Source organism: Poecilia latipinna, unplaced genomic scaffold (assembly GCF_001443285.1).
Source record: "Poecilia latipinna isolate Pla-1442-1.1 unplaced genomic scaffold, P_latipinna-1.0 Scaffold1036, whole genome shotgun sequence".
Classification (NCBI taxonomy): Eukaryota; Metazoa; Chordata; class Actinopteri; order Cyprinodontiformes; family Poeciliidae; genus Poecilia; species Poecilia latipinna.
In genome coordinates, this window is record NW_015113652.1 from 58,071 (window position 1) to 73,791 (window position 15,721).

Genomic DNA, 15,721 nt, shown 5'->3' on the forward strand with positions numbered 1-15,721 from the left:
TGTGAGCTGCTGAATGATGCGCTGCTGCTGGTCCACTTGCTGCAGCAGCAGGTCGCACTGCTGCTGCAGCACAGCCAGCTCCATCTGGAGGACGGACAGCTTCTGGTGCAGCGCAGCCTGCTCCACCTCAAACTGCTGGTTCCTGCTGTCACACAAACAATTTCCTCAATTTTCTCACTGATAAATAAACAGGCTTTTTATATATATATATGTGTGTGTGTGTGTAAATCTGTTCTTTTCAAAGCTATTAAACCAACCAAAGGTAAGAACTCTGATGTTTTTGTGCATCAATGCAGAAATTTGAAAAGTTCCTGTTGGAATAAAAACTATAATCTCTATAAAAACAAGAAAAGAGAAATACATATGGCCTAAGTATTTTAAGCAAAACAAAATAAAAACTAAATCTGTAAAAATGGGTATTGGCAGGTCAATATATCAAACTCAATTTCTGATTGTAATAAAATTTTTTCAGTATTTTCACTTACAAATGTCAGAATATGCAGCGCTGGAAAAAATTAAGAGACCATTTAAAATGATCAGTTTCTCTGACTTTACTCCTTCTAGGAATATGTTTGAGTAAAATGAACATTGTTCTTTTATTCTATGAACTACTGACAATATGCTAATAAATTTAGTTTTTATTAGCAGAAAATGAGAAGATGCAGAGCTTTCAGACCGCAAATGATGCAAAGAAAACAAGTTTATATTCATTTAGAAACAACAATATTAATATTTTAACTCAGGAAGAGTTAAAAAAAATCAGTGTTTGGAGGAATAACCAGGAGGTTTTCAATGCAGTGCTCTCGATCTTAATTTTTTCCAGAGCCGCATTTCCAAAAACGAGCTTTTACTTCAATCATCTCTTCTGTGAGTTGACCTGAATTCAAACATCAAACAGATACAAGCTGTAAAACACGCTCGTCAACAAGATGGCGGCCCTGGGCAAAGTGATATTACTTGAGCAAAGGAGCACAAAAAAAGAAAATCCAGATTTTCTTGAAATCAAATCTTTAAAACTGAAAAGTTTGATTTAATCGATAAAATCTGTGCATCGCCCAGCCGCAGTCAGACCTGATTGGTGCGTCTCCAAGTCATGGAAACATGAAACGGACGTACCGCTCTCTGCTCTCCGTGTGGCTGATCTCGTCCCTCGTGTCGAGCTGCTCCTGCAGCCTCTCTGCGCTGGTTTGCAGCTGCTGCTTCTCTGCAGTCAGACGGTTCATCTCCGACTGCAGCTTGACGTTTTCCTCAGAGATTTCACTAAACTTTGACTCCAGCTGGAGTTTCTCCTCCTCCACCTGCTGCACTTTGCAGACCAGCTCCCTGTTCTCAGAGGTTAAAGCAGAAAGCCTCTCCTGCAGCTCAACTTTTTCCTCGCTGACTGAACTCAGAGCGACGTCCAGCTGGGCTTTCTCCTCCGAGACCCGACGGAGCGCGGACTCCGTCTGTTGCGTTTCTGCAGCCATCTGGTCGATCGTTGCCTCCGCTTCCTGCTTCTGCTCAGATAACTCTCCAACATCAGCATGGAGCTGCTGAATCTCCTTCAACAGGTCGCTCATTCTCTCCTCCAGCTCCTCCTTCCCCGCTTTTACCCGAGTGATTTCAGTTTCAGCTTGTTTCTGCTCATCCATCAGCAGCGTTAAGGAAGCCTGGAGGTCGTTTTTCTCCTCGTTTAGCTGATCCAAACGGCTCCCTTTCTCCTGAATGATCTGCCTCAGCTCCGTCTCTGCCTTTGAGTTTTCCTCAGTGATCTGACTCAGTTTGGCCTCCAAGGCCGAGACGCTCTCCTCTAGCTGCTGCCGTCTGACGGCGTCCTCCTCCAGACGGGTTATCTCGCAGCTCCGCTCCAGCAGCTCCTCCTTCGCCGTCACGTATTTTGTCTCCAGCAGAGAGTTTTGGGACTGGACCTCGTCCAAACGGGTTTCCAAGACAGAAACCTGAGTGTAGACACGGGAGAGCATTAGTTAAACATACTGTTACATCTCAATAAATCAGGACTGACAGTTAATCGGATACAAATTAGCCCCATTCTGTAGATTTTTCATTTAAGCCTTTTGTTATACAATATTAGAAATACATTAGAAGATACAAATATATCTTCTAAATTAAATTTCTTTTTTGAATAAGAAAGCAAACATTTTATTGCCTAAAATGCAACAACATAGCATTCCTTTAGCGTGCGGCTGACCATTTGTAGCACAAGATGCATCTGCAGCTTAAAAATACTTCAAACACCAACATTTGATTGATTGATTTTTTTTTTGCATTAACCAAATATGAATTTGATAGGAAAAGGTGATAAATATGAGAATTTGCACCAGGTGACGTTAAAAGGAGTTCTGGATGAAACATATTTACACACAAATAAAAAAAGTTTTTTGTTTTTCATCTTAAGTGCAAAATGCAGAGAGTTTTTAAATACAGCTTTTTCTTAATTACGGCTCTGACAATGTGGTTATTTCAACAAATGACCCTTTTGGAGTTTGTCCATGCCACTTAACGACTAACCAAGTCCAAATTAGATGACGATTATTTCAATAATCAATTGATTATGATTAATCTGATGAATTGTTTCAACCCTAAATAATTAATATGGTTATGGAAAAGTTGATTTACTTCAGTAATTCTAACATAAGCTTTAAGGAATATATTTTAAGCATGTTTTCTGATTATTACACTTCTATGCCTCACAGCTGAAAACATAATTTAACATAAAATTCAAATATTAAACAACAAAGTAAAGGGACACAAATGTTACGGCCAACAGAATCACAGAGGTGACTGCTGACTTGAAGTTGGTAGAACTGGTAGAAAAGGGTCAAACTAAGAAAAAGGAGTTTGAGGAGCAGAGCCAATTAAAGAGCTTGAGGGTGTTTCATACGGTGTGGGCCGCAGCTGAAGTCAGTCCTTCCAGAACCTGGACTACTCGCCTCTAGAAAACTTCTGAAGAGTAATAAAAACAAAACGTGAGCCAACCTGGGCTTTGCTGTCCTCCAGCATGGCCTCCAGTGACGCTATGGTTCCCTTCAGCTCCTCCACCTGACTGTCCACTGAGGTCATGGCCGACTCGTTGTCCTCCAGGTCCATCTGCAGCATCTCCAGCTGCACCTTTATTCAATAGATACATACTTTGGAAGTAATGTTTACATTCACATTTACTAGTACTGTAAACCATTAATCTTTGATTAACCATTAATCAATCAGTCTTACGGAATGAGTTCAACCCTCTTGATATAAGAGAAAATGGCCACTTATCAATTAATCCGTAAGATCAACTTTAGATTAACTCATTGATCGATCACTTACACACTTTTCATAATTTATTGGAACGACAAAAGAGACAAGACACATTACCGCACATCACATTACACAATACTATTTTAAAAAGTAAACATAAGAACCAGGGCTTGTTTTTAAGCCATTCTGGATACGAAGACCTTAATAACTGACCTTGATTTTGTTCATGGCCACCGTCTTCTCCTTCAGGAGCTCGGAGGCTTTGGCCTGCTCTGCCTCTGCTTTGTCCAGCTTCTCTTTCAGACCCTTTATCGTGTTGTCTCTTTCTTCCAGGCCGCGGGACGCTGCAGACAGAGTCGCCTTCATGGTTCGGATCTCCTCCCGTCTGGAGCTGGATTCTGCTTTGGCTGCAGCTGCTGACTGCTTAATGGCTTCCAGCTGCTCTTTGAGGCTCCTCTCCTTATTGGCCAAGTCCCCAACCTCTGAGCTGTGGCTCTCAGACTCTTTCCTCAGCTTCTCGGTGAGATTATTGATCTGATCCTCCAAAGCTGTGATAAGTTTCACTTTCTCAGACCAGGTGGCCTCCAGGCCAGCTTTTATTTCATTTGCAGAGCTGAGGCACTTTTCTGAAGCTTCAAGAGATTTGTTAAGGTGAGCAAGGGACTGGTTGACCACGTCCAGTTTGTTTTTCAGGACAGGAACCTCCTCTGCTGCTTCCTGGTTTGCAGCAACCTGCTTTTCCAGACATAAGATCTGTTCCTGGAGAGCGTTTATCCTTTCAGTGTGACTGAACTGCAGGATCTGAACAAAGATGCATGATTTAGTCTCAACACCAAGACAAAAAAACTAATTTTTACTCTGTATATGGTAACAAATTGTGCTTGACGATAAATTGTCCCAGAATCATTGTGATAAACGATAATATTGTTGTGAAACCATTTTCAAATATAACGGTAGCAGCACAATAAGACATTCTCACGTTCATCCAATAAGCTTTAAATTCTGATGAACATTTAACACTGAAATTTTAAATATTCAAATTAATTAAGCAAAACAACAAATAAAATGGATACTGAAGTCTATAAATAAAATTATCCTTAAAAAAGGGATTAGTTGAAACCAAAGCACTAGATTGGAGACTTCTGTCATCCAGCTTTTGTTGGATAAATCATATAAATAGAAATTATTGAGTTTGTTTTAATTTATTATGAGATTAATTGATTTTTTTTGCGTAATCAGGCAGACTGTAATCTTAAAAACAAACCCAGAAACCAGAAAGAAAGGATTATGCAGGATTTTCTTTTTACCTCTGCTTCTGTCTTCATCTCTTGAAGTCGATTTTCCAGCTCAGCCTTTTGATTTTCCACAGAGAGGATCTGAGCTTCAGCCGCTCTGAGCTGCTGCTCCGTCTCCGCGGTCCGGCTCCGCTGGACCTTCAGCTCCTCCTCCAAACGTTTCAGCTCCTCTGATTTCTCCTCGCAGGTCTTCGTCAGCTCCTCCTCCTTATCGGACATCGTCTTAATTTGTTTCTGCAGCTCGGCTCCCAGCTGCTCCTGGACCTTCAGGATCTGCTCCATGGAAGTGATCTGAAACGGGGTGAGACAAAAAGCTGGTTAAAAAGTTACTTTTATGGGTTTTAGGTGATAGACCAGGACAAAACGATGGATAAATATGTACAGGAATGAGTTTATTTTATTTGATAATAACTCCAGTTTACGTAGTTCTAACAAATACATTAAAAATTGTGTTTGAAATGAGATAAAATAAAGAAATTAATATATTTTAAGACACTATGTGGACTACAAGAATAATATTTTGTAACTTTACAAATCTAACAACGTTGGACTGAAAAATAAAAGCATATTTAGATTTAATAAAGCAATATGCTTGTAATTTCTGCTTAGAAATATCTGGTGAGATGAATGTTTTTTTCACAGAGTATAAGCTCTAAATAAAATACTTTGTGTCTGGAGAGCAGCAGCTCCTGCTGGACTTCCTCCGCCTGCAGCTTGACGCGCTCCGTCTCCTCAGCCTGCGCCGAAACGCTCTCCTCACACTGCTTCAGCAGGACGGCCTTCTGCATCACGAAGCTGGAAAACGAAACAAACCAAATGCATCTGCATGACGGATCAGCTCCAACGAGGGCTGCAGCTAATAATTACCATAGCAACTGATAATTATATTGATTGTTTTGACAAAAAAATCCTGCAGATTTTTAATTTAACCACTTAAGCCTTTTTTATACAGTATTAAAGATTCATGAAAAGGGGAAAATAAACAGATCATTTTTTTTTTGCCCAAAATGCAACAACGTAGCATTCCTTTAGTGAACACTTGATCATTTGCATATGCAGTCAAAAACGAAACAAAAAAAACTTCCAACTTGTGAAAATCTCAGTCATTTCTGCTTGATTTAACATCAATATTTTGTAGGGATTAATTAAGAAAAAGGTGATCAATAAATAAAATATTTTTTTTGTAAATTAGAAGCAGTTGAGGAGTTTTGAGTTGAGCATATTTTATTTACAAGGTTTGTTTTTAAATCTTAAATGTATTGATTTGGCTTCATTTCTGCTCTGTGTGTTTTGAGTTTTTATGCTCCAGTTAATTGATTGGTCACTAAATTAGTTGACGAGTGCATTAATAATCGATTCATTTCAGTAAATGCCTCAGTGAGGACAGATAATTTATTCCTCAGCATATTTAACCTCCACCTCATTATAGAAACTGCAGAGATTTATCTGTTCATCAGAATTCAAACTCATTGAGTTTCAAACGTATAAAAACTAGACGTTAAGTTTCCAGAGAGTCCGTGTCCAACCTGTCGCTCTGCGCCTCCTGCTGTGCGGCGGACTGAGCCAGGCTGTCCTTCAGCTGGCTGACCTCAGCCAGGCCCAGCTCCAGCAGCTGGTCCTTGGAGTGCAGCAGGTCGCAGGCGGCCTGGTGCTCCTCCTGCAGCTCAGAGATCGTCTTCTCAGCCAGCTCGGCTCGAGACGTCTCCCTCTGCAGTCGGGACTCCAGCTCTTTCACCTGTTTAAAGAAACGAGGAAAACGTTTCCCGTCACCTCAACGCAACGAGCTTAAAGGAAAGTCACATCCGGTTCTCGGACCCAAAAGGTTCCTGCTGCTAAACTCTCCTCTTGTTTACAAGGTTTGTAAACTTTCCACACAGTAAAATTCAAACACTCTTCGGTTTTTTTTATGTTTTTACTTTTCGAGCATCAACGTTAGGCCTGTCAGGATAACAAATTTTGCTGGACGATAAATTGTCCCAGAAATTATTGCGATAAACGATAATATTGTCATTTTGAGACCATTTTCAAGTATTATACTGGTAAAAATACAAGAACATGTTCTCAAAGATAAATGAACTTTAACACTGGAACTGGAAGACATTTTAAATATCCAAAACGAAACAAACAAAAATGACAGAAAAAATAATTTAAAAAAATGAATGATGAAGTAACTGACCTAAAGTAAGAAAAGTTTAATTTGATTTCACTTCAGACAGCGATTAAAATATATATGTTTTTTTTTTTATTAGGTGTGCAAAAATATCTGGTTTCAATTCCAAATAATGTTTTCCAAATTTGGGCTTTTAATTAAATGCTAGATTGTGTATTATTACAAAACTTTGCACAGAAATGAAGCAATTTCCGAGCCTTGAAAACGTCTCAGGGTTCATGAAGCATTTTTAGCTCGTGTCTTAACCCTGTCACTCCTAGAGGAGGACAGATTGAAGGTTTTTTCAGGAGGAACCAGAGTCTTGGCCTCACCTGACCCTGGAGCTGCGCCAGCTGCTTCCCGGCGTTCTCCAGCTCTTTGCCGTGTTTCTGTTCCGCTTCAGAGACGTGGAGCTGAAGCTGCTGGTACTGATGCTGCTTCTCCTCCAGCTCCGTGCTCCTCATGAGGAGTTCTCCCTTCAGGGCGTCGATGTGGGCGGACAGACTGGCTTTGTCTGCCTCCATGGATGAGATCTGGTCCTGCAGCATAAAACACACACACGTTTAATTTCTTCCTGAACAGCAGCAGGTTGCATATTGGTGAAACTCACCTGGAGTTTGTTGTTGGCCTCGTGCATCAGGCTCGCTTTGTCCTCCAAAGTGATAATCTTGTCGGTGAGCTCCTGCTGCACGGCCTCGGTTTGGTTGATCAAGTTCTCCTTGTTTTTCTTCCACTCCAGCAGAGCCTGGTGCTCCAGTTTCACAGCCTGGCACTCGTCCTGACTCTGACGGAGGTTTGATTTCAGCGCTTCGCTCTCCTTCTCCACCACCGTCAGAGTGTTGCTCAGCTTCTCACTCTCCTGCTTCTGCTTTTGAAACTCATTCTGAGATCTGCAAAGCAACAAATCTGTTATGATGAACTGAATGTCGATGAAAAACTGAAACATGATGAGCAAAACGCTTGATTAGTCAAAATATAATTTATAGTGATAGACTATCAACTGTAGAGTATAAAAAAAACTAGTCCATCAGTTTCCAAAGCAGACAAGTAATTTTTAAAAATGATTTTTATTATTTCTGTTTTGTCTTTGTTCTGAATGTATCCATCTTAGTTCTTTTTGTTTTTTGTGTTTATTTTATTTCTGCTGCCATTTGTTCTTATGTTATTAACCAAAAATGAGACTGAATTATTTATTTAAATATTTAATGTTCATAAATATTGAAAAAAAAGGCTTAAGTGGTTAAATGAAAAATCTGGAAAATACGGCAGTTTTTTTTATTTATGTCAGAATTACTAAAATAATCGGTAGTTGCAGCCCAATATTTTGATCCAACAAAACTGAAGAAGCTACAGGATCGTATTTGTCGGGACAGCGTTAATATCGAAGAGGAAGATGGCAGAAATGTTGATCTAAACAAAAAACATCTTCATCTAATGGAGCCTCATTTTGTCTTATTTTCTCCACCTGGCCGCCATTTTCCTGGACGCTAACTCAGAACTGCCCTCTAGTGTTCGCTTCGCCAAACAACACAGCCAAATTAGCACAACGCTCACTTCTTCCTTCATGCTTCTTTTTTTTACATTTCTCAATTTCTGACATAGAAAACCATAATCTATCATAAGCAGAAAGGAAACGTTACGACTTCTAAGATGTTTACTTGTCACTCTGGGCCTCTGCGTCAGAAAGCGTCTTCTTCATCTGCTCCAGCTCTCTTGCTGCCGCCTGAGTCTGTTGCTCAAGTTTGGACTGGAGTCTCTTCAGCTCCTCGGCCTGTCCTTCAGATTTCGCTGAAGTACAAGAAACAAAGCCGGTGAGAAGACATGAGTAGGACACATTAACAATCGTTCCTGCTGCTTCCTACCTTTCAGATCCTCCAGCTGCCCCTGGGTCCGTTTCAGCGACTGCTCAGAGATCCTCTTCTCCTCTTCCAGCTGAGTCAGCAACCTGCTGCTGCGGTCCAGCTGGATGGTCGCACCGCTCTTCTCTTTCTGCAGCTCCTGAAGGGAAGAGGACATTTTGAAAACGGGTAACTCATCTTGCCAGAACAGAAAGTTTTATACAGGAGTTTGTGTGTACCTCCATCTTTTTGCGGAGGTCTTGCTCTTTGGTCTGCGTCGCCTGCAGGCCTTGTTCGGACCGCAGCAGCTTCTGCTTCTGCTCCTCTATTTCTCTCTCCATCTGATTCTTCTGCAAGCGCAGCTAAAGTTTCCACAAAAACATAGTGAAACAGTAGAAGTTGTATCGTTTTTGCGTCGCTCAATAAAACGCCGAAGTGAGACGCTACCTTCTCCATGTCCGCTTGAAGGACATTGTGGTCTTTTTTGGCCTGTTGGACCTCCTGCGTCAGCTTGGTTCTGGTCTGGTTGAGCTGCTGATCCAAAACCTGATGGGAACTCTGAAGCTGAGCCAACTCCTACCAACCCAAAACCAAAATATAATCTGAATAATAAGTCAGAATTTAATGTTCTTCCCAGAGATTATGCACTTTTCCCACAGTAACATTCAGGAACCTTTCAAGGATTTTCAAGGTGAGTTTTCAAACTTTTCCATCACCAAACTTTGGAGATTAAAAATAACACAAATGAAATAAAAAACACAGTTTCACTCATATATTTTATCACTGTTAATAATATCTTGTGATAGTATCCTACATTCTACCTAAAATGTAACATTTTATGTTTTGAAATATTTCAAACTCTTATAAATCTGACTAATCCGAGAACAAAACACTAATTTAACGAAAAAAATACACAAATTTCAATAATGTTAGCGTTTAAAATATAAGATCAATAGGAATAATAAATTTTTAATATTGAAACAATGCAGTTAAATTGAATTGGATTAAAATTAAATCTTTAAACAAAATATAGAGTTACAAAAAAATCTCAGATTTTCTTGCCAAGTTTTTTGTGATTTAGCAAAAATCTCTAATTGTGGTAATTATAACCGACCTAAACAAGAACAATTTAGTCTGATTTAACTTCAAACTGTGAGAAAAAAATGTGTGTCTTTTTATTAGGTGCATGAAAACATCTGGGTTTAACTGTAAATATTGTTTTCCATATTTAGGCTTTTAATCAAACGCTAGATTGAATTTTATTACAAAACTGAGCAGCTTGAATATCAACGACTTTCAAGGATTTTATGCAGAAATCAAGAACTGATTGAAACTCAAGCATTTTCCAGGACTTACCCTGCATCTTAAAAACAACAAGACAACGTTGCGTTGTTTTACCTTCTGACTGTTTCTCTCTTGGTCTTTGAGTTTCTGCTCCAGAGCTCGCCTGCAGCTCTCAGCGTTGTGCCTCTGGCAGCTCATCTCCTCAGAGACCTGCTTCAGCTTCTGCTCCACCAGGGAACACTAACAACAGAGATCGTTTAGCTCTTCTATTCCAGGAGATGACGTCACCAAACAGAAACGGACCCCTGGTACCTTTGCCTGCAGCTGCTGGTGGCGGTCTGCAGCCTGGCTCAGCTCGTGGCCGGCCTTGGCCAGCTCTCTGTCCCGCTCCGCCAGCTCTTTGCGGGTTTGGTTCAAGTGAGTTTGAAGTTCCTGCAACTTTGACGCTTGGTTACGAATTTCCTTTTCCTGAGCGGCCAGATTCCTCTCCAGCTCTGACACACGACCACGCAGCTCTGATCGTGAAAAAAAAAAAAAAGAGGCAGGTTTACAGGGAATATCTCACTCACCACATCAGAAACTAATTAACTATGAAATCCATGAAAGTCCACCTTGGTTGAGGCTCTTCAGCTGCTCCGTCTGTTGGGACGATCCACCGGGACTCTGGACGGTTCTGGACGAACTCATCCGCTGGCTGGGTTTGATCGGCGTTTCCTCGTGGGTGTCCCACAGAGAAGCACCGCGCCTCTTTAGCGGCGTCTCCATCACATCCTGGCCCCGCAGGCTGTGGACCTGATCCTGTTGTTGCCATGGGAATATGGATGACCCAGCTTGGCGGGCGGCGATGTCCTTATGGCTGACGGATGACTGATTCAGCAACTGAAGGAGGACGGACACGATGAAGGTGACCTGTTGTGGCTCCTTAAATAGATCTACATGTTCGTTACATTTTTTACACAAACATTAGATCTTAGTTTTGGTCAGTTCTGTCCATTTGGATCTCCTTTCAGAATAAGCCGTTTTAGGGAGTCTTGTCACTTTAAATCCCAGTAAGCTGCTGCTGGCCACAATCCCAGCTCAACATTTACACATGAATATGGCTGCAAACAGATGCACAATTATACAACTATACATCTTTGAAAAGCAGAAGTGGAGCCTCCTGCACAACCAACATGAATGTAGTAAGTGATTTCTGGCTGGTAAGTATTTGACAAAACACTTCTCTTTTCCAGCAGCCATTGTACAGCGAATACAGCAGTAAAACCAACTGACCAAACATGCTGGAGTCCTACTTGAGTTGCTAGGTGATGGGCTGGACTCTGCGATAGTTGCTAAGAAACAACACAGTGCCCGTAGAATGTGACTTAATAATCAGGAGGATTTTAAAATGGCTCATTTTCTAGACACCAAAAAACATTAACATATAGCTAAAAATGACTTCTTAAGTGTCGGGGTTGTTTTTAGAAGGAGTTAAGTCCCAAATGGAAATACAAAAAAATGCAAAATGTGAATTTTGCTTAACAGGTCCACATAAAAACTACAATTAAAGAAATCAGACATGAAAAGTAAAACTCACCTTGACCTGCAACATTTTGAGCTCACTTTCCAACTTTCTTCTTTCTTCCACTTCATGGTTGTACTTTTCCTGAAGTTCCTCCAGTTTGCCATCTACAAAGACACAGGAGTGAGACCTGCAAACATGACCGCTCAGACGAAACACAAAGCCTCTGCAAACCAGGATACCTTGCTGTCTGTGTGCAGCGACAGGCGCTGGCGTAGCAAAAGTCTTCTGTGGAGTGCTGAACGTCTGCAGGTCGGAGGAAGAGGTGGACAGCGAGGAAGATCCAGCAGGCTGAGTGCGATCGAGCTCAGTTTTGTACCTGAAGGAAAATAGACACGTTAGCAAAAAAACAACAACAATGGTCCTGATGAGATAACAGGAACCAAAAACAAACCCACTTCTTGAGTTCTTGCTCCAGACGATCGATGGTCTTTTTGCAGGAGTTAAGTTGACCCTCCAGGTAGCTCACCTGAGTCCAGGGGGACAAACCAGTTAGAACCACACATTTTTACCATTTTCAACCACAAACGTCAATGTATTTTATTAAGATTTTACATGTTAAACACAAACTGTGACTTTTTTTTTTGTAACAATAAATACAGTACAACCTCTCAGCAGAGCCTACATTCCCTTGGTTTTTTGTGAGAAACGGACCTGCTGCTCTTTGACTCCGAGGTCATGAACGACCTTCTGACGAGTTTTCTCCAAAGCGTCACATGACTCAATCATCGACTGGTTTTCTCTTTTCAAAGCTGAGATCTCGGTGCGTTCGCTGTCCACCTGAAGAGCCGAGTGTTCAAGTTACTCACACAAACGTGTCAACGTCACAAACCCGCCCGGCTGCTGCGAGTGAAAACTGACCTTCTGCTTCTGTTTCTGCAGGGCAGCTTCCAGAGAGTCCAGCTGAAACTGCTTCTGTGACCGTTCCTTCTTCAGCTTGTCCAGTTGGGCCTCCATCTCCTGGATCTTCTGCAGGGCTTTCCCTGGAAGTCCATCCTTCCACTCCTCCACCGCCCAGCTCATGGCCTAAAACCTCAACCAGAGACACAATCATTTATCACACGTAAGAGACGGAACAAAGCAGTTGGATGAACCAATGAAACTGGCTTTGGTTTTATCTTTAAATTCTGATTTAACCCACCAGAACACAATTTCAACGTTCTAGAAAACTACTTGTTAATTTCATCCCCAAGTGTAGTCAGTTCCACCTCAAACGGCCATCAGGTGACATTCAAGACCAAAAACCAAAGAGGTCACAGCCCTCTGGGTCTTAACTCACCAGTTCTCCCAGCTAAAGGGAAACGGACCCAAAACAAGACAACAAAAAACTAAAAATTATAAATCATTTCTTTTTAGGCTTGTTTTCTGCTTTAGTTGACTGTAACACACAGACTTCTAATTTATGCTACTGTTTGATACGTATTTATAGGCTTTGTGCCATGTTCTTGTATTGGATATAATGTGTTTTAATTTGCCTTTTCAGAACATCGGTGCTCAATGAACAAAATTAAATTAGTGTTTGAATTTATGCTGTCCTGGCTAACACCGTTTAATCGCATAATAAATTAAAATGAGCTCAATTATTTTCATTCTGATTAATATCTACTGAAGGGCAATTTTGTTTAGAGAGACATCATAATCCATTTTATATATGATTTTGGTTCAAGTGGTTTTTATTTTCATCTCATTTATTATATTTGGTTGTTGTGTTTTATTTTGGATATTTAAAATGTTTCATTTAAGTGCTCTCTACAAAATTAAAGGGCAAGTTTGTGTTATTATGCCATTATTTATACCTTACATGAAAATAGTCACAAAATAAAATCGTTTATCGGAACAAATACTGGGACAATTTACCGTCCAGAAAAATGCGTCATTGTGACAAAGATATGAGTTACAAAGGTTTAGTGGCATATCATAGATCCAACCTGATCTACCTGGAAAATCTCTTATCAATTTTTATATAAAACATTTGGGAAATATTGTTACATCACATCAGGTTTTAAAGTTTAAAAATCCCATGTGGCTCTCTTGTCAAAATAACCAAGAGTTCCTTTAAATAACTTAGAATATTTAAAATTTTCTGTATTGCATATCATGAAAACATTAATGTGTATTTTAGTACAGCTGAACATTAAAAACAACCAACTGAGCTAATTTGACAAAGTTCTTAAGATCCTCATTATTCAAATAATGAAAAGTATTTCAAACAGGATTTTTGGCAAATTAAGGAAAACATGCAGCTGCGACGCCTCTGCTAAAAATTGCGATGATGATGGTGGTGATCGTACAGCGCCTTCATCTCTCTGTGAACTTTACATCTGAGCCACTAAAAAATGTCCGTCAGGCGTGATCATTAAGGTTAGACTCAATCCAACTGCCAAATATATTATTGATACGCACAACCTGAATAAAAAAACGTTTAAAAAGAAACTAGTCTTACCAATTGGGCCACAGCTAACAATTACTTTAGTAATAAATTATTCTATTGAATTTTCAGACAATTCAGAGAACAAATTGGCACATTCTGAAGATTTTTCATTTAACCACCTGAGCCTTTTAGACATTGAACGAGATTAAGAAAAACAAATAATTCAATTCAATTTTATTGCCTAAAATGAAATAACACAACTTTCCTTTAATGAATTTCCACCAACTTAAGCTAAAACTGACAGTTTTGAGGAAAACATATTTCCAGAAAATTGTGTTTTTAGTCTAAAATATTAGATTTTGTACAGTTTTGGCCTAATTACTGCTCCGAATAATTTGTTTTTTTTTCTTCAGTTCATTGCCTTTTTTGAGTCTGTAGACTCCTGTTAACGATTAATCAATTAGTAAATTAGCTGACGATAATTTTTCAAATCTATTCATCACCATTAAGTCTCAGCCATACTTATCAAATATGACATCCAAGTAATCATTTGTCACAATGCACACATTGGCTTTGCTTCTTTAAATGTTTGGTTCCTTAAATAAACAACTTTTCCCTTTGGGTTCACTACAAACAGAGACCCCAGATAGTGTGATATCCAGCTACTGAAAAAAACATTTTTCTTTGAAAATATATTTGAATACTGCAATATTTATAAGCAAAAAATGAGTCTGAGTTTGTATGGTTTAATAACTTATTTTAAATCAAATGTTTTTGTTTTGATCGTATCACAGCATGCAGAATTTGTGGAAAAGCTTATTAAAACTGATTATATTTGAATAAAACAACAATAGAAGAAGCTATAAAAAAATTATCTTTTTGTTTAAATTATATGCTCGCAACCTATAGATATGTAATGTGTAATCAGTACGTCTGTTTGTACAGCAATGAGGTCGGTAATAAGTTAGCAGAATTAGCACCATTAATCGACGTCAGTGCAAAAATAAATAAATGAAAACTACAAAGACGAATAAAAAATATTTTTGAAGAATTCTGGGCCAACAAGCACACATCTGAAACATGAGTGAAAACACCGCTAGACGTAAAGAAAAGCATTAAAAACGTTCAGCTACAGTTTCCATTGTAGTTTATCGTTAGGTTGATCGTGTTGAATTGTTTCAACGAAAATATAAAACCTAACTTAAACTTAGATCTTGACCGATCCACAGCTTGAAGATTGGCAGCTCTATTAAATACCGACTCATATTGTCAAAATAACTTCAGAGATGATTTTAACATATGAAGATATAAAGCATAAGCTTGCCTACACTTACTTTGGGCGCGACGCTTCTTGCTCGACTTTAGAAAATTCAAACTGTAGTAGAGGAAGCGTTCGTTCCCTTAGCTACACGTCTATTGGTCCAATCAAACTGACGCCACGACTTATACCGCACCTGATTGGCTGACTTGTTACTGTTTCCACAGTGCCCCCTTGTGGTGTCAGCATGTCAATACACACGACAGACAGAAACGTCCCATCTGTATTAACAGAAATAAAGCAGCTTGGTATCATCATGACCCAGTCAAACTCCAAATTTATCTCGATAAATTAGAATATCCTCATAAGTGAGAAATATATTAGCAATAGATTGATCATATGGATGCTAACATTATGGATGTTTACATATGGATGATTCCAGAATTGCACCGGTCATGGTGACAGCATGTTGGGAGTTATGTTAGTTCTGATTTGTTTTTTGTAGACTTTTGTTCATATTTTTGTTTGGAGAATTTTTCCCTCTGGTTTTGAAAGTTGTGTTTTTTCCTACAGTCATCATGTGATACCTTAAAAACAAGGTGTTGTTTTTACAACTGGGAGCAGCTTATTAGCATCTCATCATAATCAACTAGGATTATACTACGTCTTTTCTTTTTGTTTTTCCAAAAAAATAACCTTCACAAGCAATAATTTTAAAGCAGAATGTT

The 15,721-nt window shown here is 39.5% G+C and overlaps 1 protein-coding gene across 1 annotated transcript in view; it reads right to left on the minus strand.

Moving 5' to 3' along the window:
• cenpf (centromere protein F) overlaps window positions 1–15,170 on the minus strand; it is a 37,209-nt gene extending 22,039 nt beyond the window's left edge. Inside the window, exons 1-22 of the mRNA XM_015051211.1 lie at window positions 15,070–15,170; window positions 12,226–12,397; window positions 12,019–12,144; window positions 11,763–11,833; window positions 11,547–11,683; window positions 11,380–11,471; window positions 10,415–10,682; window positions 10,116–10,318; window positions 9,918–10,043; window positions 8,967–9,095; window positions 8,759–8,881; window positions 8,544–8,679; window positions 8,340–8,469; window positions 7,292–7,571; window positions 7,014–7,220; window positions 6,059–6,267; window positions 5,198–5,327; window positions 4,545–4,823; window positions 3,451–4,038; window positions 2,977–3,108; window positions 1,117–1,937; window positions 2–142 (exon numbers count right to left, since the gene is read on the minus strand). Coding sequence (XP_014906697.1) covers window positions 2–142; window positions 1,117–1,937; window positions 2,977–3,108; window positions 3,451–4,038; window positions 4,545–4,823; window positions 5,198–5,327; window positions 6,059–6,267; window positions 7,014–7,220; window positions 7,292–7,571; window positions 8,340–8,469; window positions 8,544–8,679; window positions 8,759–8,881; window positions 8,967–9,095; window positions 9,918–10,043; window positions 10,116–10,318; window positions 10,415–10,682; window positions 11,380–11,471; window positions 11,547–11,683; window positions 11,763–11,833; window positions 12,019–12,144; window positions 12,226–12,387 — 4,490 coding nt within the window. The 5' untranslated portion in view covers window positions 12,388–12,397; window positions 15,070–15,170. The remainder of the gene's footprint in view (window position 1; window positions 143–1,116; window positions 1,938–2,976; window positions 3,109–3,450; window positions 4,039–4,544; window positions 4,824–5,197; window positions 5,328–6,058; window positions 6,268–7,013; window positions 7,221–7,291; window positions 7,572–8,339; window positions 8,470–8,543; window positions 8,680–8,758; window positions 8,882–8,966; window positions 9,096–9,917; window positions 10,044–10,115; window positions 10,319–10,414; window positions 10,683–11,379; window positions 11,472–11,546; window positions 11,684–11,762; window positions 11,834–12,018; window positions 12,145–12,225; window positions 12,398–15,069) is intronic.
• Between the last annotated feature and the right edge of the window lie 551 nt (window positions 15,171–15,721).